The sequence below is a fragment of the Schistocerca serialis genome, chromosome 11 (genome assembly GCF_023864345.2).
Source record: "Schistocerca serialis cubense isolate TAMUIC-IGC-003099 chromosome 11, iqSchSeri2.2, whole genome shotgun sequence".
Taxonomy (NCBI): domain Eukaryota; kingdom Metazoa; phylum Arthropoda; class Insecta; order Orthoptera; family Acrididae; genus Schistocerca; species Schistocerca serialis.
The window spans coordinates 155,482,952-155,507,920 of NC_064648.1; the positions used below are offsets into that span (position 1 = coordinate 155,482,952).

Consider the following 24,969-nt stretch of genomic DNA (forward strand, 5'->3'; position numbering starts at 1 on the left):
ACATCCCAGTGAGTTTTTTCCTTTGGGGCATTATGAAAGGTTGTGTTTACATTACACAACTACCTAATGATTTGCCAGAGTTAAGAGACAGAATTGAAGAAGCTATTGCATCCAATCCTCTGGATTTGTTAACCAAAGTGAGGGAAGAATTAAATTTTAGGTTGGGTGTGTACTGTAACATTTGTAAGAAAAAATAGATTAGTTTTACCTTCAAATGATGTATGATTTGTTGTAAATTATCTAAATTAAACTGTTTATATTATACTATTGAAACTGGGGCATTCTTTTATGGGCACTTGTATATTTTTCCTGGAAAAACACTCAACAAATGCACTTGCAGGTCAAGCAAGTTATCATGTTGCTTTTCAAACTGCTAAAACATTGAAGCTGTACTAAAGGAAGATTTAAAAAGACATGTTTACAGCTGTATCTGCAGCTGAACATATAGCTTCTGACAGACCTAAGGATTTAGGGTCGCTAGTGCCTCTAGCTTTTAACTGTTTGTCACAGAATTTAAGAATATCCAGTACTGTTTCATATAATGTAACAGCTCTTGCAATAATAATAATAATAATAATAATAATAATAATATTGCTGCTGCAGTTCCCTTGGCACTGGATGAATGCACAGATGTTTCTGATGCTGCTCAGTTGGCAATCTACATTCCCATAGCACATAATAATTGAGAGAGAGAGAGGCAGGCAAGCAAGCATATTGACAATCTGGGTCTGCAGTGGAGTAATCTGTCTTTTGTGGCTACAGGTGGTGCAGTGGCCATAGTTGGCTGAAATGTTGGTTTCCTGCTACTTTTACAAGAGACACTACGATCTTTAACCATTTCAAATAAAATTTTTACATTACATTGCCTTCTTCAGCAAGAGAATTTGGTTGTACATAGTGTGAATGTGAGAGAGGTGATAAGTGTGGTGACTTGTAGAACAAATTTCATCTGCTGTCTTGCTCTCAAACATCGTCAGATCAAAGCCTTCTTGGAAGATCTGAAAAGCAGGTATGGTGATGTGCCTTGCCAGTGATATATGCTGGCCAAGTCAACTTAGTCTTTGAGATATTTCTTGAACTTAGGAATGAAATAGATACACTGTCTGACAAAGAAAATGAAAACTGTGAAGAGTTGGGAGGCAGGGGGTGAAGGAGGAGGAGGAAATAAAACTTCACGGTATGAGAAGGTGTATGATATATCAGTGATTACAAAATCAAGAGATTTAAAAAAGTAGAAGTATGAATCTACTTATCAGCAGAACGCTGCACCCCAACTGGACAATACAGCATGCAGTGTTTCAGTTGGAAAGGATGTTATGAAACTTTTGTACCTCCTACTGAGACAAGCTGGCCCACAACTGGTCCTTGACATCCTGGATACTGGCACAGGGATGGAGTTTTTGTCTGAGCTGGTCCCACACACATTCTATTGGGGACAAATCTGAAGTTCATAGACACACATACTTTGTCCAGGCATTCAAAGAGATACGTACCACATCTAATATTGTCCCGTCGAAATTCATAGGCACATGTGTCATGTATGAGCATTATCCTGTTGAAAATTGGCACTTACTGTCATGTACGAGACAACACATACGGACGCAGGACGTCCCTGACGTATGGTTGTGCCATCAGAGTTGTCTCAATCACTACCAGCTGTGACGTAAAGTCATAGCCGATGGTTACCCACACCGTGACGGCAGTAGTAACACTGCCATGCCGAAGAATGGGACCTCTTCCAAAGTTGCTGCCATACTTGTTGACAATGGTCATCTTTCATAATGCAGAACCGCAGCTCATCGCTGAACTTTGTGTTGGGATGTTACCACGAGACAGTAATTCCCTGGTCTGGCTGACGGTAGTCTATGACAAGGTGGAATGTCCTCAGATGGCAAGTGCAGATGTGGAAGGATGATAACACTGTCTCACACGAGTATGTGGTATCTCCATTTCCTTCACGAGTGTTTGTTCAATATCTGACCCTGTTCACACTCATTACATATGGTACCAGTGTGGTAACAACACTAAACACGAACAACGCTAATGCACTCTAGTGGCTGTTCTACTTGTGACAGAGAGTTATGCCTCTAAGATATACATACCCATTAACAGTCTGTACATATGTGAAGCATTGACATTCACCAATATCTTCTGGGTGCTTCACTATTTTTTTTTTCAGGCATTGTATGTACAGGGTGTAAATGGTATAATCTGCCAAAATTATGCAGAAAGCACAGCCTGGTGTGCTTCACTAAACAGTCTAATGAAATGTTGTATCACATTCTTTATTTTTGTATTCCTAAAATACATATGTTTATAGTATTGATAGTGGGTACATATCTGTTTACATTGTCAACTGACAGTACACAACCTTGCTTGTGTATTATCGACATCAACGCAACGCTCTGAGAAACGGACGAACCAGAACAACATAAACATTGGATGTGTACGACGACATGGTGCGGCAGTCAGGTGCCACCAAAACAAGCAAAGTAAACAGTTACTGGGTTGTCAAGAAGTGTAATTCATTTTATGTAAACAATTAATTAAGTGCAACTAGAGGTTTTCTCTTTTACAACATTACCACAATGAAGGTCGTCCTAGTAAAGACTCCCGACCACGGTATCCTTAACTGCAACACCTATACAAACTTAACAAAGAAACAATATAAGTGATCAAAAATTTTTGTTTCAGCATTGTGCACCCTTTTCTGTGCTAAAGACAACCATAATGTGTAGTAATGAATAACATTTTTCTTTCTGGTGTTGTAATTATGTATACCACCGTTCCTTTTGAACTGAAGTGGAGTATTTACAACTAAGTTCATGATCAGCTCGGGGAATAGTTGGTAGACTCTTTGGCTTGTTCCAGTTTTATCCCAGTAATTCTGCTATGTGCCCACTTTCCAGTTCAGTATTTGGAGCTTGGCTGTTACTCTTTAGTCTAAAATTTCACGGGCTTTCGTTGAGTCCCCTTTATGTAACCAGTAGGAGGCTGCACCACATCGTACCATGATGTCTACTGAGTAGATTCTGAGGATCACCAGTAAAGCATCATTTGGCCTAGTGCTAAAGGCCCTGTGAGTCTGAGGAGCGCACTCCTCTAAGCACATCACAGTATTTGACTGTTCCACGTGCATCAAAACATTTGCTTCATAGCTTGTGACTGATGTGAAAACTGCATCACGACAGGTTATCACTGCTTGCAGGAGTAGCTTGTAATTTGCTGTTGAGGCATGGGCAATTTTTTGCATAATGTTCTTGCTTTGTTTATGACTGACTGAACCTGTTGTGTGAAGCTACACTTTGCGTCCAGTTGAAATCCAGGGTATTTCATGGCTGTCTGATCATAGAGATGCTTTCTAATTTAACTGTAGAATTTCTACATAATGAAACTTGATCTTTAAGGAGAATGTATATGGTTTTCTGTGGGGCTATTGCAAGTCTGTTGTTTACGCACCATCACTGCATCTGGGAGAGGACCCCATTAGCCACCTCCTCCAGCTGAGCTCTCACTTCTCACACCACAGCCAAGACGCCAGCAGCATATGCCACCACCCAATCCACTTGGTCATCTTCCACAAGAGTGGTTCAGTTACCAGGCCCCAAAATACTGGCCCACAAATTGAGCCCTGTGGGCACCCTTTGGTAGTCCTTTTTATTAGTTTGTGTCCTGGCTGACCAGTCCACAACTTTACCCCTGTAATAATCTATGAAGCTGTGATTTAGACACTGGAGAACCCATCCGGGCAAAAATAGCAGGCCATCATCAAGCATGAAATGCTCCTGCGATTTCAATTAATATTGCTACTGCATATTTTTTGTTACATGTGTCTATTATTTCGATTACTATATTACATGGATCTTCAATCCATTTCCATTTTCTTAAACCAGATTGGCAATGATTAAGTCTGTCAAGCTCTCCACCTAGGGGTAATGTGTCACAGAGGAGCCTTTCCAGAACCTTTGCAAGTGTGTTAGTCAAACATATTGCTCTATAGCTTTTATGATTAGCCAGATTTTTAGCCTTGGACTTTTTTATTGTAACAGCTTTTGCTAATTTCCAGCTAGCAGGGACTTGATCCAGAGTTAAGGACTCATTTAGTGGTCTGGTCAGGAATGGAACAATTTGTACTTTTATTTGTTTCAGAACTTTGACATGATTATTATCTGGTCCTGGAGCTTTTCTGTTTTTCAATTTCATTATGGCTCGGGCTATTTCTTCTTCAGTTCAGCAAACTATATGGTTATTAAAGAATTATTGTATTTATTACTTAGTGCACATCTGTGTTGCCTGTTGATTTTGTTATCTTCTTGATCGTTAATTGGGAGGAGTTTGCCAAGCAGATATTCTGCTGACTGTCTCCGTCCATAGGTCATCGAGCCATTTTCATCTTTGATTTGGAAAATTGGTCTTCAGGTGGTTTCTCAGGTAGCTTTCGCATTGCATCTGTTTGTGTTGATTAAACAATTCTTGGTATTGGGTCTTATGATTTCTGTAATGTGCCAGTCAAGCTGCCTCAATGGCTGTGGAGAGGACCTCTGATAACCTCTTCCAGCTTGCCTCATACATTTTCTGTGAAAATTAGGTTTCGACCAGTGTTATTTATATTGTTTACTGTGAATGTAAGTAAGTTGTGATCACTGCTGATCAACCCAGACTGGACTGACCACTTGAAAATATTACTTACAACTTAATGTCTATGTTATAGCTGTGCCAGCTCTGTCACTGATGGTTCACGGCTAACAGATCAAGTTCTTGAATGATGTCTAAAACCTTATTGGCCTCTACCATCTATGTGTCTGCTAAACCAGAGCACTTATCAGATTTATATCTGCTGTTGTCAATAAGTTTTTACCATGAGTGTAGTTATCCACACCAATCAGAGAAACAAAATGTTAAAAATATTGTCTGCCTGAATGTTCTGTTCTAGGTCCAATCTTGTTCCTGCTTTATTAATGATATAGACACAGCAACCCCATTCAGGACATGTATAAAATTTACACATAACACCAACATACTGATAAGGACTTCTATACATGAACTTTTGTCCAATATTAATGTAGTGTGATTTACTGGACCAGATAAATAATAGTAATGAAACTTGTATTTCACCCATGGCTAAGTAAGGAACTTAAAGGGTACTAACTGAATAACACACTTCCGTGAAAGGCAATTAGCTCACTTCTCGACCAGCTAATGATAGTTACTCCTATCCCAGATGCAGTGATGGTGCATAAACTTCAAGCGTGGAAATGCCTTCACAAGTGTCGGCCAAGGGTGAGAATTGCGAAGGGGTTCATTTGAATTAGTAAACGCTTTCCCACGTATTCGCGATGATTGGGAACGGCACCACCTTGGAGAGTTTTTGGTAAAACATTCGCGTTGTTCGGTTATTCATAACGAACTACAAGCTTACGGCAAGTTGCACATTGGATACTATATGTTTTGGATGAATTTAATATCAGTGCCATAGATCAAAACGTAACAATATTTCATTGAGACAGTAGCAATTCATTAAGATAAAGTGTATAACTCTTTGTTATTCCCAAGAACTTTTTCCGTGCTTCCGGTTAACCATTCATATGTAATATAATAACAGTGCCAGAGTCTTAAAGCTTAGTCTGCTCGCCTTTAGACATACATTTCTTCAGTACAAGTTTTTGTGATAGATCTATCTGCCTTAGATTAATGACCAGTCACATAACTGCCCTGTTGCTTTACTTAAAAAAAAAAAAAAATCCTGTAACGCCAATGACATTGCCTGCTTTTTAACGTCATACAACTTAAATATCCACGGACACCTGCAATAGTTGAAGAAGGCCGTGGCATGAAAAAAGCCTATAATGTGCCTTTGAGGGAATGCATTCGTTGTACAAACTGAAATAAATTCACGAAACTGAAATTTATAGTCCCGTATCTGGAACTGGTTTCCACACACTTCAAATCTGATTCTGTTTGCGGTTACTTCAAGAATGGTTTACTTGTGTCACGTTGGCATTGGAAGACTCTGCATTCGTTTGTTTTTTATTTTTTGTAGTGTTTTGTACGTGGTGTGTCATCTGGACAGAGCGTTTAATCGGAAGATTTGTTGAAGTTAATACATTCGTTGAAAAGTTTTAAGACACATTATGACTTTCGACCCTGTTTACGTCAAGACAGAAATTTTGTCACCTAATGCTGAAGAGGTAAATCTTACTTTCATTTGCCTGCAGTATGTGGGCGTAACTTTTAAATAGGCTTGTAAACAACCAAGCGTCAAATGAATTTTCGTGCTAACCTCATTTAGCCGTTGATTTACAGTACCTCTTTTCTGGCGGATTGGATGCATCAAATAAATTAGGTCAAGAATTCGATAGTTTGCAGTCGAAGTCGAATTGTTTTTTAGTATTTTCTACGTTAATTCCAGAGTTCCTTTGTCGCACCATAGTGGTACAGTGACTAAGACGCCTAGTAAATTATCTTAAACTAACTTATGTTTAAACATTTGTGCATCCAAAACTGCTAAGAAATAAGTTTGATTTCAGCCACGTCTTGCGATAAATCAGGATGATGAAAAAATGTCATTAAAATTTCAGATACTATTAGTCATTAGGAAAATGAATATCAAATAACGATTGGAAGTTGTTACGTTTGCTTGCATTTAGAATTTGTTGCACACTTAAGGTAGTGCAGGGGTCAGTAGCACACTGGATATTGGATTTAATGACATTGTGTGATTGAATGATTCCCCATTCAAATACTGGACATTTTGTATTTTGTATCAGCACTTAAATCTTTTAGTAACATTAAAAACAAAAAAACACTGCTTATCAGGAACTTCATTTTATACATACAATGAGAGAAAGGGAATTCCATGAACTCGTGCTTAATACTGATTGAACAATTACTACCAGCAATGTGAATGCAATAGACTTTTTTTCGAGTTGCACTTGAAGTTTTTGAGTTCTTGAAGCACAGTTGTTTAGGTCCTAAATGATTTTCTGAAAATCCACAAGCACAAATAGTTAGTAATTTCGACAAATCGTTACTCATCTTTTCCCCATACGGGGATCGATGTTGGGTCAGTCCTTGGCCTTGTTATATGTAAATGATATTGTATCATATATCGAAGAAGCAGAAATAGTTCTGTTTGCTGATGATACGACCACTATAGTTAAATCTAATGGAGTAAGTTCCACACTTGAAAAATTAACAATATTTTTTGGAAATTAAACATTGGTTCTCTTCAACTGGACTGTCACTGAATTTGGAATAAAGACAATACATGCTCTTCAGTACTGCACAAGTCCTGATGACACCATTAGAAACAATGTATGAGGATCAATCAATAAATAAAACAGATGTTTATATTGATAAGAACCTGAACTGGGAATCACATGTTACTGGTCTTAAATGTCTAAGTTTCGCAGTTTTTGGATTATGGGTAATACTAGATTTTTGAACTGAAAAATGTCCAAAATTTGTTTTATTTTTTCTATTTTCATCCACCAACATTTATAGCATTATATTCTGGGGAAACTGATGGCTGAGGAAGAAAGAGTGGTGTTGCAGAGAAGTTTGTAGGCAGCTCTTTGACCACCTATCCTCCATCTTGTGTGTGTGTGTGTGTGTGTGTGTGTGTGTGTGTGTGAGTGAGTGAAGTCCAGGAAAGTGTGTTGGGACCCTTGCTGTCCATTTTGTATGTCAGTGACCTTGCAGACAATATTAATAGTAATCTCAGACTGCAGGTTATGCAGTTATCTGTGAGGAAGTACTGTCTGAAAGAAGCTGTGTCAAAATTCAGTCCGATCTTGAAAAGATTTCAAAGTGGTGCTGTGACTGACAACCTGCTTTAAATGTTCAAAAATAAAAAAATAGAGTACTTCACTAAGCGAAAAAATATAGTATCATGTAACTATGATATCAGTAAGTCACAGTTGGAATCGGCCAACAATTACTTGGGTGCAACAGTTTGTAGGGATGTGAAATGGAAGAATGGTCACATAGGCAGAGTTGTGGGTAATGCAGGTGGTTGACTCTGCACTTCCCCAGTATTCTATCAATAAACCAATCTCTCTACAAAGGAGATTGCTTACAAATCACTCGTATGAATGATTTTAGACTATTGCTCAAGTGTGTGGGACCCACAACTGATAGGATTAACAGGGCATATTGAACATACACAGAGAAGGGCAGCATGAATGGCCACAGGTTTGTTTGCTTAGTGGGAGAGTGTCATAGAGATACTGAAGGAACTTAACTGGAAGACTCTTGAAGATAGACATAAACTATCCCGGGAAATTATATTAACAAAGTTTCAAGAACTGGCTTTAAATGTTTACTCTAGGGATATACTACAACCTCCTACATATCGTTCACACATCGATTGTGATGATAAGATTAGAATGATTACTGCACACACAGAGGCATTCAAACAATCATGCTTCCTGTGCTACATATATGGATGGAATAAGAAGAAACCCTAATAACTCTTCAGGCAAATGCCGGGATGGTTCCTTTGAAAGGGCACGGCCGATTTCCTTCCCCATCCTTCTCTAACCCGAGCTTGCTCTCCGTCTCTAGTGACCTCATTGTCGACGGGACGTTAAACACTAATCTCTTCCTCCTCCTCCTAATAATTGGTACAATGGGGTGTACCCTCTGCAATGCACTTCATGATGGTTTGCAGAGCACAGAGCATAGATTTGGGTGGTGGGTGATGGGAGAGAGGGAGGGGGGGGGGGGGGGAGAGAGAGAGAGAGAGAGAGAGAGAGAGAGAGAGAGAACCTGAACTACACCTTTTGAGTATTTTGGTATAATAGTATAAGAGACCTGTGGCCTCTGGTAACTCATTACAGAGTAATTACAGTTTGTTTGATTTTTTACACCTTAAATACACGGTGTGTCTTGTTTGGAAACAGACTTGTTGCATTCACTTACAGTACTTGCTGTTGACAGAAGTAATAGCTACTTTAATTTTAGTTTTCGAGATTGCATTCAGTACTTCTCGGTTCTGTCTCGGGTTTGTTTTTGTGTCAGTGATACTTTTTGGTTAACACTGATACACAGTAGCATGGAAATGATTGATGAGGAGTTGACCTATATGCACCTTATGTACGGGTTCAGTAAATGCAATGGAAAAGGAGCATATCGATGCTATACTCAGCAGTTCTAGCAGTGACTGTAACCACCTCATAGTAGTTTTACATCTGTATCTAAGCTCCCATCAATAACTGGATTCCTTTGTCTTGTTACATTTTGGTGATTGTGTATTGCAAACTTTTTCACTGTTGCGAATAATATTTTCGGAAACTAAGATATTTCTGGTAAAGAAACTAAATAACCCATAATTATATTTATTGAAAAAAAAATCAGCAACCATTTGTTCAAAATAAATTTGTTGAATTTCAGTGAAGTGAGATAACTGGACATTCACACACAGTGCTGCATACATGTCCATCAAGTACCGCAGCAACCACCAGTGTTCACATACAGTGGTAGTTGATGGGTGTGCATACAGTACTGCGGATGAATGTCAGTTATGTGGGAGTTGTTACTGGTATCCTTACGTCGGGTCCATTGCACTGTTCTTCGAGACATTTTCTGTGCGGCGTAGGAGTATATCAGCTGGATGTTCTGCTGACGTGCTATGTACCAAAGAATCACTGTATGAATCCCTTGAAGATGGAACTGCTGTCCTGGAACCTGATTGTGCTCTCCATTTATCAGAAAATATGTAACTGTAGTGGCTGTTATCAGTCAAGATTACTTGACTGTGTATCTTTAAAAATTTCTGCAAAAAACTGTAGTGGCATAAAAAATTCTACAGTTTATTTTAATTTACTAATTTTGTGAGTTGATTAATTGAATTTTAACAGTGGAAGTTATGTTACATTATTCTGGTAATGTTTCCTTTCAGGATTTACAATTATTAACAAATTTCTTGAACTAAATGTTTCTAGAATATATGTTATGTTGTGGTCTTCAGTACAGAGACTGGTTTGATGCAGCTCTCCATGCTACTCTATCCTGTACAAGATTCTTCATCTCCCAGTACCTACCGCAACCTACATCCTTCTGAATCTGTTTAATGTATTCATCTTTTGGTCTCCCTCTATGATTTTTACCCTTCACGCTGCCCTCCAATAATAAATTGGTGATCCCTTGATGCCTCAGAACATGTCCTACCAACCGATCCCTTCTTCTAGTCAAGTTGTGCCACAAATTTCTCTTCTCTCCAATTCTATTCAATACCTCATCATTAGTTACGTGATCTACCCATCTAATCTTCAGCATTCTTCTGTAGCACCACATTTCGAAAGCTTCTATTCTCTTCTTGTCTAAACTATTTGTCATCCACATTTCACTTCGATACATGGCTACATTCCACACAAATACTTTCAGAAACGACTTCCTGACACGTAAATCTATACTCAATGTTAACAAATTTCTCTTCTTCAGAAATGCTTTCCTTGCCATTGCCAGTCTACATTTTATATCCTCTCTACTTTGACCATCATCAGTTATTTAGCTCCCCAAATAGCAAATACATTTACTACTTTAATTGTCTCATTTCCTAATCTAATTCCTGTAGCATCACACGATTTAGTTCAACTACATTACATTATCCTCGTTTTGATTTTGTTGATGTTCATCTTATACCCTCCTTTCAAGACATTGTCCATTCCGCTCAACTGCTCTTCCAAGTCCTTTGCTGTCTCTGACAGAATTACAATGTCATCGGCGAACCTCAAAGTTTTTATTTCTTCTCCATGGATTTTAATTCCTACTCCGAATTTTTCTTTTGTTTCCTTTACTTCTTGCTCAGTATACAGATTGAATAACATCGGGGATAGGCTACAGCCTTGTCTCATTTCCTTCCCAACCACTGCTTCCCTTTCATGCCCCTCGACTCTTATAACTGCCATTAGGTTTCTGTACAAATTGTAAATAGCTTTTCGCTCCCTGTATTTTACCCCTTACACCTTCAGAATTTGAAAGAGAGTATTCCAGTCAACATTGTCAAATCTTTCTCTAAGTCTACAAATGCTAGAAGCGTAGGTTTACCTTTCCTTAATCTTTATTCTAAGATAAGTTGTAGGGTCAGTTTTGCCTCACGTGTTCCAACATTTCTACAGAATGCAAACTGATCTTCCCCAAGGTCGGCTTCTACTAGTTTTTCCATTCGTCTGTAGAGAATTTGCGTTAGTATTTTGCAGCTGTGGCTTATTAAACTGATTGTTTGGTAATTTTCACGTCTGTCAACACGTGCTTTCTTTGGGATTGGAATTATTATATTCTTCTTGAAGTCTGAGGGTATTTCGCCTGTCTCATACATCGTGCTCACCATATGGTAGAGTTTTGTCATGACTGGCTCTCCCAAGGCCATCAGTAGTTCTAATGGAATGTTGTCTACTCCCGGGGCCTTGTTTCGACTCAGGTCTTTCAGTGCTCTGTCAAACTCTTCACGCAGTATCGTATCTCCCATTTCATCTTGATCTACATCCCCTTCCATTTCCATAATATTGTCCTCTAGTACATCGCCCTTGTATAGACCCTCTATATACTCCTTCCACCTTTCTGCTTTTCCTTCTTTGCTTGGAACTGGGTTTCCATCTGAGCTCTTGATATTCATACAAGTGGTTCTCTTTTCTCCAGAGGTCTCCAATCCGTAGAACGCCAGTTTTCTTTCGCCTGATAACAACGTCCTCCTGAGTGGTCCCCGCTCGGAGATCCGAATGAGGGGACTATTTTACCTCCGGAATATTTTACCCAAGAGGACGCCATCATCATTTAACCATACAGTAAAGCTGCATGCCCTGGGGAAAAATAACAGTTGTAGTTTCCCCTTGCTTTCAGCCGTTCGCTGTACCAGCACAGCAAGGCCGTTTTGGTTAATGCTACAAGGCCAGATCAGTCAATCATCCAGACTGTTGCCCCTGCAACTACTGAAAAAACTGCTGCCTCTCTTCAGAAACCACACGTTTGTCTGGCCTCTCAACAGATACCCCTCCGTTATAGTTGCACCTACGGTACGGCTATCTGTATTGCTGAGGCACGCAAGCATCCCAACCAAAGGCAAGGTCCATGGTTCAAGGGGGGGGGGGGGTAGAATATATATTACTAATTAAATAAATGATATGAATATAATAGAGGGAAACATTCCACATGGGAAAAATATATCTAAAAACAAAGACGATGTTACTTACCAAACGAAAGTGCTGGCATGTTGATAGACACACAAACAAACACAAACATACACACAAAATTCAAGCTTTCACAACCAACGGTTGCTTCATCAGGAAAGAGGGAAGGAGAGGGAAAGACGAAAGGATGTGGGTTTTAAGGGAGAGAGTAAGGAGTCATTCCAATCCCGGGAGTGGAAAGACTTACCTTAGGGGGAAAAAAGGACAGGTATACACCCGCGCGCGCGCGCGCGCGCGCGCGCACGCACGCGCACACACACACACACACACACACACACACACACACACATATATATATATATATATATATATATATATATATATATATATATCCCGTTTCCATTTGTGTTTGTTTGTGTGTCTATCAACATGCTAGCGCTTTCATTTGGTAAGTCACACCATCTTTGTTTTTAAATATAATTAAATAAATGTGTAGATCGGTGGTATAAGACAGGGCATATATTATTGAGGTAGAGCTAAGTATTTCTTTTACTGTCTGTTTTTCATCATATTATGTCATACACACACACACACACACACACACACACACACACACACACAGAATATCTATATTTAAGTAATTTACAAGTGTCCAGTGACAATTGGTTGTTCTGTCTTGTCTAAATGGGACTTTACTTTCTGGTATTCCGGTTGTGAAGTGGTGAGTTCATCCTAAATTCAGTCTTACTGTTAACCAGAAATACCACCTGGGTGTGTATGCATTGAAATGAAAGTGCGAGAATCCCTAGGTCACTGAAGATGCTGTCACAAGATGTTCCATTTGCAAAATACTCTTATTGCACACTTCTATAGAATAAATAGTTTTTCACCTTAGATGCTATGCACAGAAGATTATGCTGTAGGACAAGTCTTCTTCTTCGTTTTCCAGTGGTGTTCTGTTGTTTGTTCCAAATGCTTTTGTGGGAGTTTAAGGATGCCATTGTTTTTTACATTGATGGCTCTAAATCCGCCAGTCACATGGCATATGCTTTCACGCCTTCTGTTGGCATGGAGCACCATCTCTTTCCTGCCCTATGTTGAGTATTCACTGCAGAATTGTTGGCCATCTATTGGGCTCTCTACTTCATTATGTTATGTACAGACGCAGTGAATGGCCTTCAGTCAATCGCTTGGTGTTTTTCCTGCCACCCCTCGGTTTATGCCATCCGTGACCTTCTTTCTGATTTTGTAGATGCTGACTCTTTTGGTTGATTTCCTTTGAGCTCCCTACCATGCAGATATCCTGGCTAATGAACTTCGTGATCGTCTGGCTGGCGGGGGTGCAGGGGAGGGAGGGGGGCGGCTACCTATTCCCTGTTCTCTGTGACGCCTCTGGGCACAGATTTGCAGCTTTACATCAAATCCCTTTTCGCTCAATTGTGGGCCAATTCTTTGGAGGCTACCCCTCTGTCAAATGAACTTCACACCCAAGTGACATTCTTTCCTCATCCTCTCCCAGTGGGACTCTCCCGTCCTCTGCCATCTTCATAGTGGCCACACTAGACCCATGGTGTTTTACTATGCAGTGGGCTCCCCCCCCCCCCCCCTCCCCTTTTGTAGTTGTGGGGCTCCCTTCACAGTGATCCATATTTGTTGGACTGCCCCCACCTTCTGGCCCTTCACATTAAATATGTGCTCCCACCTTCCTCGCCTTGTGTGTTAGTCGATGACCGTCACACGATTACGACTGTCCTCAGTTTTCTTCGTGGAAGTTGTTTGTCCTCTCAGGTTTAAGTCCTTTAATTTTACTCTGAAATTTGAGTTCCTCAGTTAGTGTAGGTGTCGGTTATGGAGACCTCGACTTTGTCTCCACACTGGCCAGGTTCCCTCTTCCTTTACCCCTACATTTTGTTTGGTCTGTTGTGCAGTTTTGTTTCCCCTTTTCTTGTGTCTTCTTCTCCTGGTGGTGTTCGCATTCTATTGTGATAATGGTACGGTGTGGATGTCAGGACAGGTTGGATGAGGTGCTGGTACCCCACTGCATGTAGTGTTTCTGGGGCACCCCAGCCCTCCCTGTTTCCACCCCCACCCCACCCCCCCCCACCCCCCACCCCCCCCCGCCCCTCCGTTCTTACCTCTTCCTGCTGCCCGTACATCCCTTTTCCCTCTTTGTTTGCCCATCATCCATTCGCCTTGGCTGAACTGTGCTGTTTGGGTTCATCCTCCCTTGATTTCTGCCATCTTAGATGATGGGACCTATGACCTCGCTGTTTGGTCCCCTCCTACCTACCTACCAACCAACCAACAAACCATCTTCTTCCTTTTCTTGTGCCTTTGTCCTGCATTGATGCAAGGTTGGAGTAGTTGATAACACCACACCCAGTCTTTTTATTTATTTATTTACTATTTTTTATTTATTTCTCTCCTCTTTTGCTACTTCCCCCCCCCCCCCACCTCCCCCTCTCCCCACCTCTCCCCTGCCCTCTGCCTAACCTGCAGCACTTCACTGTCCATCATCCCCACCATACTATCCCTCCCCCTCCCCACCCCAGCCTCCTCCTTACCCCCCCCCCCCCCCCTCCCCTTGTTGCCGCTCCCATCATGCACTGGTACTGCTGCTCGCAGCGTGGTTTCAGATGCCTGAGATTGCAGTTGTGTGTGTGTGTGTGTGTGTGTGTGTGTGTGTGTGTGTGTGTGTGGTGTTGATGAAGGCCATCGGCCAAAAGCTTTAAGTGTGGAAGTCTTTTTGTTGTGCCTATCTGGGACTCACCATCTCCACTATATGGTGAGTAGCAACTTTCCTTCTCATAATATTGTTATAACAACAGATGTGCCACAGTTAATTTAACAAGGGGCCGGATGCCTTTTCTGTAGCCACCCTGTCACTTCTCCCATGCCCCACTCACCTCCCCTGGTTTGGGATGGAATAAGTGTACCCCAACTGTCTGCGTTTAGCATCTGTATGGATCATCTGAATGTGAGAAAAAGTTTTCTAAATGTTTGCAAATCATAAACTGAGTGAAGTGTGCTACAAGCACAGTATTCACCAAGTGGAGTGTGAGAAATTGCCCAAAAACCTCATCCAGGCTGGCTGGCAAACCATCTCTCATTGTGAATCTGCTAGGCGGATTTGTTTGGGGACAATGCATCTCCCTGTCCTGGAAGCAGTCCTCCAACATGCACAGCTGTCTGAGTGGTTCGTTATGCCATAGGACGTAATTTAGTGAAAATATACAAAGTATGCTTGAAATTCTGCCTGTCAACGCAGCAAAAGAGATTTCAGAGTGCAAATGAGGTATTTTGGTTAACTTATCCACATGCTGGTATCGCCTCAGTCAGTTATTCGTCTGAATGCCCAGGGACTTCACTTACAGATCCTCATCCAGTGTGTGCCCATGGATCTCTTATTACTGATGCCTAAAAGTCATTCATCTACATCTATACTCCGCGAGCCACCTTACGGTGTGTGGCGGAGGGTACTTATTGTACCACTATCTGATCCCCTCTTCCCTGTTCCATTCACGAATTGTGCGTGGGAAGAACGACTGCTTGTAAGTCTCCGTATTTGCTCTAATTTCTCGGATCTTTTCGTTGTGATCATTACGCGAGATATATGTGGGCGGTAGTAATATGTTGCCCATCTCTTCCCGGAATGTGCTCTCTCGTAATTTCGATAATAAACCTCTCCGTATTGCGTAACGCCTTTCTTGAAGTGTCCGCCACTGGAGCTTGTTCAGCATCTCCGTAACGCTCTCGCGCTGACTAAATGTCCCCATGACGAATCGCGCTGCTTTTCGCTGGATCATGTCTATCTCTTCTATTAATCCAACCTGGTAAGGGTCCCATACTGATGAGCAATACTCAAGAATCGGACGAACAAGCGTTTTGTAAGCTACTTCTTTCGTCGATGAGTCACATTTTCTTAGAATTCTTCCTATGAATCTCAACCTGGCGCCTGCTTTTCCCACTATTTGTTTTATGTGATCATTCCACTTCAGATCGCTCCGGATAGTAACTCCTAAGTATTTTACGGTCGTTACCGCTTCCAATGATTTACCACCTATGGCATAATCGTACTGGAATGGATTTCTGCCCCTATGTATGCGCATTATATTACATTTATCTACGTTTAGGGAAAGCTGCCAGCTGTCGCACCATGCATTAATCCTCTGCAGGTCCTCCTGGAGCACGTACGAGTCTTCTGATGTTGCTACTTTCTTGTAGACAACCGTGTCATCTGCAAATAGCCTCACGGAGCTACCGATGTTGTCAACTAAGTCATTTATGTATATTGTAAACAATAAAGGTCCTATCACGCTTCCCTGCGGTACTCCCGAAATTACCTCTACATCTGCAGATTTTGAACCGTTAAGAATGACATGTTGTGTTCTTTCTTGTAGGAAATCCTGAATCCAATCACAAACCTGGTCCGATATTCCGTAAGCTCGTATTTTTTTCACTAAACGTAAGTGCGGAACCGTATCAAATGCCTTCCTGAAGTCCAGGAATACGGCATCAATCTGCTCGCCAGTGTCTACGGCACTGTGAATTTCTTGGGCAAATAGGGCGAGCTGAGTTTCACATGATCTCTGTTTGCGGAATCCATGTTGGTTATGATGAAGGAGATTTGTATTATCTAAGAACGTCATAATACGAGAACACAAAACATGTTCCATTATTCTACAACAGATTGACGTAAGCAAAATAGGCCTATAATTATTCGCATCTGATTTATGACCCTTCTTGAAAATGGGAACGACCTGCGCTTTCTTCCAGTCGCTAGGTACTTTACGTTCTTCCAGCGATCTACGATAAATTGCTGATAGAAAGGGGGCAAGTTCTTTAGCATAATCACTGTAGAATCTTAAGGGTATCTCGTCTGGTCCGGATGCTTTTCCGCTACTAAGTGATAGCAGTTGTTTTTCAATTCCGATATCGTTTATTTCAATATTTTCCATTTTGGCGTCCGTGCGACGGCTGAAGTCAGGGACCGTGTTACGATTTTCCGCAGTGAAACAGTTTCGGAACACTGAATTCAGTATTTCTGCCTTTCTTCAGTCGTCCTCTGTTTCGGTGCCATCGTGGTCAACGAGTGACTGAATAGGGGATTTAGATCCGCTTACCGATTTTACATATGACCAAAACTTTTTAGGGTTCTTGTTTAGATTGTTTGCCAATGTTTTATGTTCGAATTCGTTGAATGCTTCTCTCATTGCTCTCTTTACGCTCTTTTTCGCTTCGTTCAGCTTTTCCTTATCAGCTATGATTCGACTACTCTTAAACCTATGATGAAGCTTTCTTTGTTTCCGTAGTACCTTTCGCACATGATTGTTATACCACGGTGGATCTTTCCCCTCGCTTTGGACCTTAGTCGGTACGAACTTATCTAAGGCGTACTGGACGATGTTTCTGAATTTTTTCCATTTTTGTTCCACATCCTCTTCCTCAGAAATGAACGTTTGATGGTGGTCACTCAGATATTCTGCGATTTGTGCCCTATCACTCTTGTTAAGCAAATATATTTTCCTTCCTTTCTTGGCATTTCTTATTACACTTGTAGTCATTGATGCAACCACTGACTTATGATCACTGATACCCTCTTCTACATTCACGGAGTCGAAAAGTTCCGGTCTATTTGTTGCTATGAGGTCTAAAACGTTAGCTTCACGAGTTGGTTCTCTAACTATCTGCGCGAAGTAATTCTCGGACAAGGCAGTCAGGATAATGTCACAAGAGTCTCTGTCCCTGGCTCCAGTTCTGATTGTGTGACTATCCCATTCTATACCTGGTAGATTGAAGTCTCCCCCTATTACAATAGTATGATCACAAAACTTCTTCACGACGTTCTGCAGGTTCTCTCTGAGGCGCTCAACTACTACGGTTGCTGATGCAGGTGGTCTATAGAAGCATCCGACTATCATATCTGACCCACCTTTGATACTTAACTTAACCCAGATTATTTCACATTCGCATTCGCTAATAACTTCACTGGATATTATTGAACTCTTTACTGCTATAAATACTCCTCCACCATTGGCGTCTATCCTATCCTTGCGGTATATATTCCATTCTGTGTCTAGGATTTCGTTACTGTTCACTTCCGGTTTTAACCAACTTTCCGTTCCTAATACTATATGCGCACTATTTCCTTCAATAAGAGATACTAATTCAGGAACCTTGCCCTGGATACTCCTGCAGTTTACCAATATTACGTTAACTTTTCCTGTTTTTGGTCTCTGAGGACGGACGTTCTTTATCAACGATGATAATGTCCTCTCTGGTAAGCCGTCAGGTATTTTATCGTTTCGCCCAAGGGGGGGTCCCTCTAACCTAAAAAACCCCCGTGTGCACGCCACACGTACTCTGCTACCCTAGTAGCTGCTTCCGGTTTTTGAAGAGTACTTCAGTGTCCTGGCTAAATCTTTTGTGTAAACCAAGAGCAGGAGGTGGGCAAATATTGTACTCTGCTAGTCTGCGTATTGAATGTTTCCCCCTTCTGTCCTTATATTTATTCCTCTCTTAATGTGGCCATCTGCATTCAAACATTGCCAAAGCAGTATGTTGTTGTTATTGTTATATTGAGTCCAAAGACTGGTTCAATGGAGCTTATCAAGCTAGTCTCTCCTTTGCAAGTTTCTTAATCTCCGAGTAACTATTGCAGCCTGTATCAATTTGAAATTTCTTACTGCACTCAAGTCTTGGTTTCTCTCCTATGAGTTTTACTCTTCTACACTTTCTCTATTACCACACTTGTCATTCCTTAATTTCTGACATTATGTTCTGTCCACAGATCTCTTGGTGTAGTCAGGTTGTGTCTTAAATCTCTTATCTTACTAATTTGGTCTAGTACTTCTTCATTAGTTATTCAGTGTAGCCACCCAATCTTCAGTATTATTCTGTTGCACCATATTTCAGAAGCATGTATTCTTTCCTTTTGTTAACTGTTTCATTGTCAATGTTTCACTTCCGTATGAGGCTGCATTACAGACAAAAACCCCCAGAAAAGGCTTCCTGACACTTAGATTTACATCTGATGTTAACAAATTTATCTTTTTCAGAAGTGCTTTTCTGGTTATTGTCAGTCTGCATTTTATATCCTCTCTACTTTGGCCATCATAAGCGATTTTGCTGTCCAAACGGCAAAAATTATTTACAATTTCTAATGTCTCATTTCCTAATATATTTGTCTTGGCATTGCCTGATTTAATCTGAGTACTTTCTGTTACCCTTGTACCAAGCAAGATTGCGCAGTGATTAGCACACTGGACTCTCATTCGGGAGGACAGTGGTTCAAACCTGTGTCCAGCCACCCAGTTCTAGGTTTTCTGTGTTTTCCTAAATCACTTGAGGAAAATGCTGGCATGGTTTCTTTGAAAGGTCACAGCCAGTTTCCTTCCCCATGATTGCCATAATCAGAGCTAGTGTTCAGTCTCTAATGACCTCAATGTCAACTGAATGTTAAACCCAGTCTTCGTTCCTTTGCTTCTATTACCCTTGTTTTACTTCTGTGGATGTTTAGGTTAACTGCTCTTCTAAGTACTTTGCCATCTCTTACAGAATTACATTTTCATCAGGAAATCTCAAAAGTTTTTCTTTCTGCTCCTTGAACTGTAGTTGCCTTTCCAAATTTATGTCCTTTACAACTTGCTCAAAATGCGGATTGAACAACATTGGGGACAGGCCGCAACTTCGCCTCACTTCCTTCTCAACTACAGCTTCCATTTCATGCCCTTTGACATTTCTACCGATAGTTTGGTTTGCCTGCAAGTTGTAGATAACCTGTAGCTCCTTGTATTTTATCCCTGATACTTCAGAATTTCAAATAGTGTATTCAGTCAAAACTGTCAAAAGCTTTCTCCAAATCTACAAATGCTGTAAATATAGGTTCATCTTGAAATATGTGTGTATTTACAGGCAAAGCACTAATTTTAGGCAAATTTAAAGCAGAGATTATCATTGATTCCTACAGAAGAGTCTTGAAACTTATTAAAAGAGTTACATCACGGAAAAACCATGATACCACAACATGCACATTTCAGTGCTGTCCGCACCCGGTAGCTGAGTGGTCAGCATGACAGAATGTCAATCCTCAGGGCTCGGGTTCGGTTCCCAGCTGGGTCAGAGAGTTTCTCCGCTCAGGGACTGGGTGTTGTGGTGTCCTAATCATCATAATTTCATCTCCATCAGTGCGCAAGTCGCCAAAGTGGCGTCAAATTGAAAGACTTGCACCCGTCAAACAGCGTACCCTACAGGAGGCCCTAGTCACACGACATTTACCTTTTCAGTATTAAAAGAAACATATGCTAACTTAATGGCAGGTTCATGCACCCATCTGCTGCACTAGTCAGCAGGATTCAGAGCTGTTTATCATTCTCAACTTGACTGTGTGACATATTTTTTCCTCCCACTTGCTATCTCCATGGAGAAGGATCCTTTTTCTCCCCACCATCTGGTGGAAATGCAGTTCTGGCACAAATTCATTTGGTGGATCAGGTCCAGTACCAACATCTCATTAGCAACAATCTTTGTTTGAAGTCTACAAAATAATAATGACTTGCATGTACCAGAAATAGAGATCAGCGTGTATACACTAATGAAACTTTGTTTGTGAACTTGTAAGGGTTACTGGCGTATAACAGACTGAGGTGGCACCAGCACTTAGGTAGCTCAAAGCGGAAACCTCAGTTCTGTCTGCTTTGCACTCAGAAATCTCTCCTATCGGTACTGTGTTTGTTTATTTTTATTTATTGATTTATTTATCGTGGCAAGATTAGGGCAGTCAGGCTCTCTTTTAAATCTAACAAGGCATTGTGCATACACTATCCGATCAGATGTTTCCAAACACCTCTATGTAATGTGTAATTGGCCACTAGATATCATAAGAGATGAGCCCTCTCAGTAAAAAAGGAGGCGGGGAGTACTGTGCTGTCAAGTAAAAGCAGCACCAGCAGACTGGGTTGGTCAGGAGAGTTATCTATATTTTTCTTTATTGCGTATTTAAAGACACATTATCTGATATTTTAAAACAGCTCATACTTATTACATTTTTTGTTTGCCATCTTTTTTGTAATTTTTTGTTTTGTTTCTATCTGCAACATTTGACGTGGAATAAATACTTTTTAAAAATAATAATCAATTTGAGGTTGAAACATAAATAAATTTTTGTTACTTTAGGGAAAATGTAAAAAGACGATACGGCTGGCGGTGAATACGTAGGAATGATTCCTTCGAGCCATTGACTGCCAGGCACAGCAAAATTGTTTATAGTTAGGATTAGGTATGCCATTTATCTACTACTTTGTATTAACTTTAGATACTCATCCGCGTACAACATTGGGTGCTTTCTTGGCTAGTATTCACTATCCTTAACTGTTATTTGACTGATATGTACAATTCTCCCCCCTCCATGATCCGTGGACTTGCATGTCTCAGTGATACAGATAGCTGTAGTGTAGGTACAACCGAAATGGGGAGGTATCTGGTGAGAGGCCAGACAAACTTGTGGTTCCTGGGGAGGGGCAGCAGCCTTTTCAGTAGTTGTTGGAGCAACAGTCCGGATGATTGACTGATCTGGCCTTATGACATCAATCAAAACAGCCTTGCTATGCTGGTACTGTAAACGGCTGAAAGCAATGGGAAACTACAGCCGTAATTTTTCCTGAGAGCATGCAGCTCTACTGTATGGTTCAATGGTGATGGCGTCCTCTTGGGTAAAATACTTGGAGGTAAAATAGTGCCCTATTCAGATCTCCGTGCGGGGACTCCTCAGGAGGATCTCGTCATCAGGAGAAACAAATCTTGCATTCTACAAATTGGAGTGTGGAATCATGGATCCCTTAATCAGGCAGGTAGAAAATTTAAAAATGGAAATGGATGGGTTGAAGGTAGTGAAGGTCAGTGACAGCAGGAACAGGATGTCTGGTCAGGTGAATTCAGGGTTATAAATAAAAAATCAAGTAGAGGTAATGCAGGAGTAGGTTTAATAAGCGATAAGAAAATAGGAATGCGAGTAAGCTACTATGAAAAGATAGTGAATGTATTATCATAGCTAAGATAAACACAAAACTCTCACCTACCACAGTAGTGCAAGTTCATATGCCAACTACCTTCACAGATGATGAAGAGAATGAAGAAATGCTGGTAAGATAAAAGAAATTGTTTAGGTAGTTAAGGGAGATGAAAATTTAATTGTGATGGGGGACGGGAATTTGAAACTAGGAAAATAAAGAAAAGGAAAAACAGTAGGTGAATATGGACTGGGGGAAGGGAATGAAACGGAAAGTCACCTGGTAGGATTTTACACAGAACATAATTTAATCATCGCTAACCCTTGGTTTAAGAATCATGAAAGAAGATTATATATGTGGAAGAGACACTGGAAGGCTTCAGATTGAATATACACACTTCAAAAAAAGTCTTGCATTACCTCAGTTCTGAGAGTTCCGGAACCTGTACAGAAAATTGGAATAGAGATCAACCTAAACATCATTTCCGCCCCTTTTTATTGCTCATGAAAACCACACATTGCATGTTGTATCACCATACAGCGAGACCTTCAGAGCTGGTGATCGAGATTCCTGTACACACCGGTGCCTCTAATACCCAGAAGCACGTCCTCTTGGACTGGTTGTAATGTCTCTTGCAGCGGTCTCTCTGCGATATTTTCAGAAAGTTTATAAATTATATAACTCAGTACATATCTCGAAATATCTCTTCTTATCTTACTGATTATCAGTGCAAAGTAGTTTCAAGTCCAATTATTCCTTGGAGCGTCCATTTACTCCATGGAATAGCTTCTCTGCTATCTATGTTTTCTCTTATGAAAAGAATGAATGAATTCTTGCCAATTAGTCGTGAAAGGAGGAGGATGTATATGTATGTATTGTTGAGCTAGTCGCCATCTTGATGAGATTCTGTATGAGAAGGAATTTAATACATGAACTAAACTAAAGTAAGTGTGTTTGCGTATTATTTAACTGATTATTGTTGACAGTGTCTGCTTACTACGCTGTGTTGCACGGGATCAGTGGGGAACGTCTGATCTACACTGGACGAACCTGCCGTTTTGTATGCTCAAGATATCCAGTTACTTCAAATAAATAGGCTAACACGGTCTTACCAGCAGATCTCCGGTCTTCCCCATGTGATCACCGAAAGTTAATAATTATTACAAATGTTTTCAGGAGATCGACTGACAATTTTCATCGCACCGAGACTTCGAAATTGCTTCACTGCCTTATGGAATTTAAGTTAAGCTCAATTTAATCAGGATAGAACAGTATTGAAATGTGTGAATGTGATAAGCCTGCTTTGTGAATGAAAATTCCCTTAACATACGCATGTTTTTACTATCCTGATCAGTGAAGCTAAATCAGGCCGGTGTGAGAGAGGTTTTTAAATTTTAGATGCCACAAAAAAAATATTAAATGGTGCATGCCTGTATTCGTCATGGCATACTATCCGCAAGTTCGTCAAGGCACTGTTGGTCCAGATTGTCCCACTTTTAAATGATGATTTGGTGTGGATCCCTCAGAGTGGTTGGTGGGTCACATTGTCCATAAACAGCCCTTTTCGATCTATCCCAGGCATGTTCGATAGGGTTCATGTCTGGAGAACATGCCGGCCACTCTACTTGAGTGACGTCTTTATCTTGAAGGAAGTCATTCACAAGTTGCAGACGATGGGGATGCGAATTGTCATCCATGAAGATGAATGCCTCGCCAATATGCTGCCGATATGGTTGCACTATCGGTCGGAGGATGCCATTCACATATCGTACAGCCATTATGGTGTCTTCCTTGACCACCATCAGTGTACGTCAGCCCCACATTATGCCACCCCAAAACAGCAGGGAACCTCCATCTTGCTGCACTTGCTGGACAGTGTGTCTAAAGCATTCAGCCTGACCGGGTTGCCTCCAAACATCTCCGACGATTGTCTGTTTGACGGCATATACGACACTTATTGGTGAAGAGAGCGTGATGCCAATCCTTAGCGGTCCATTCAGCATGTTGTTGTGAATGTCATGTGGCTAGGGCCTCCCATCGAGTACACCACTCGCCAGGTGCAAGTCTTTCGATTTGACACCACTTTGGCGACTTGCGCATCAACGGGGATGAAATGATGATAATTAGGACAACACAACACCCAGTTCCTGAGCGGAGAAAATCTCCGACCCAGCCAGAAATCGAACCCGGGCTCTAAAGATTGACATTCTATCGCGCTGACCACTCAGCTACCGGGGGCGGACAGCATGTTGTTGGGCCCATTTGTACTGCACTGTATGGTGTCGGGGTCACAAAGATGGACCTCACCATGGGTGCCCAGAGTGAAGTTGCGCATCATGCACAGTTTGAGTCATAACACGACGTCCTGTGGCTGCACGAAAAGCTTTATTCAACATGGTGGCATTGCTGTCAGTGTTCCTCTGAGCCATAACCTGTAGGTAGTAGTCATCCTTTGCAGTAGTAGCTCTTGGGCGGCCTGAGTGAGGCGTGTCATTGACAGTTCCTGTCCCTCTGTCTCTCCTCCATGTCCAGACAACATCGCTTTGGTTCTCTCCAAGACACCTCGATGCTTCCCTTGTTGAGAACCCCTCCTGGCACAAAGTAACAATGCGGGCACGATCAAACCGCAGTATTGACTGTCTAGGCATGGTTGAACTAAAGACAACAGGAGCCATGTACCTCCTTCCTGGTGGAATGAATGGAACTGATTGGCTGTCGGACCCCCTCCGTGTAATAGGCGCTGCTAGTGCATGGTTGTTTACATCTTTGGACGGGTTTAGTGACATCTCTGAACCGTCAAAGGGACTGTGTCTGTGATACAGTATCCACAGCCA

General features: G+C 41.2%; 1 protein-coding gene across 2 annotated transcripts in view; it reads left to right on the top strand.

Annotated features, from left to right (window-relative positions):
• The first annotated feature begins 6,045 nt into the window (after window positions 1-6,045).
• LOC126426955 (zinc finger protein 436-like) overlaps window positions 6,046-24,969 on the top strand; it is a 273,690-nt gene continuing 254,766 nt past the window's right edge. For both annotated transcript variants that reach the window (XM_050089068.1, XM_050089069.1), the window contains exon 1: window positions 6,046-6,188. In XM_050089068.1, the coding sequence (XP_049945025.1) occupies window positions 6,132-6,188 (57 nt within the window). In that variant the 5' untranslated portion in view covers window positions 6,046-6,131. The remainder of the gene's footprint in view (window positions 6,189-24,969) is intronic.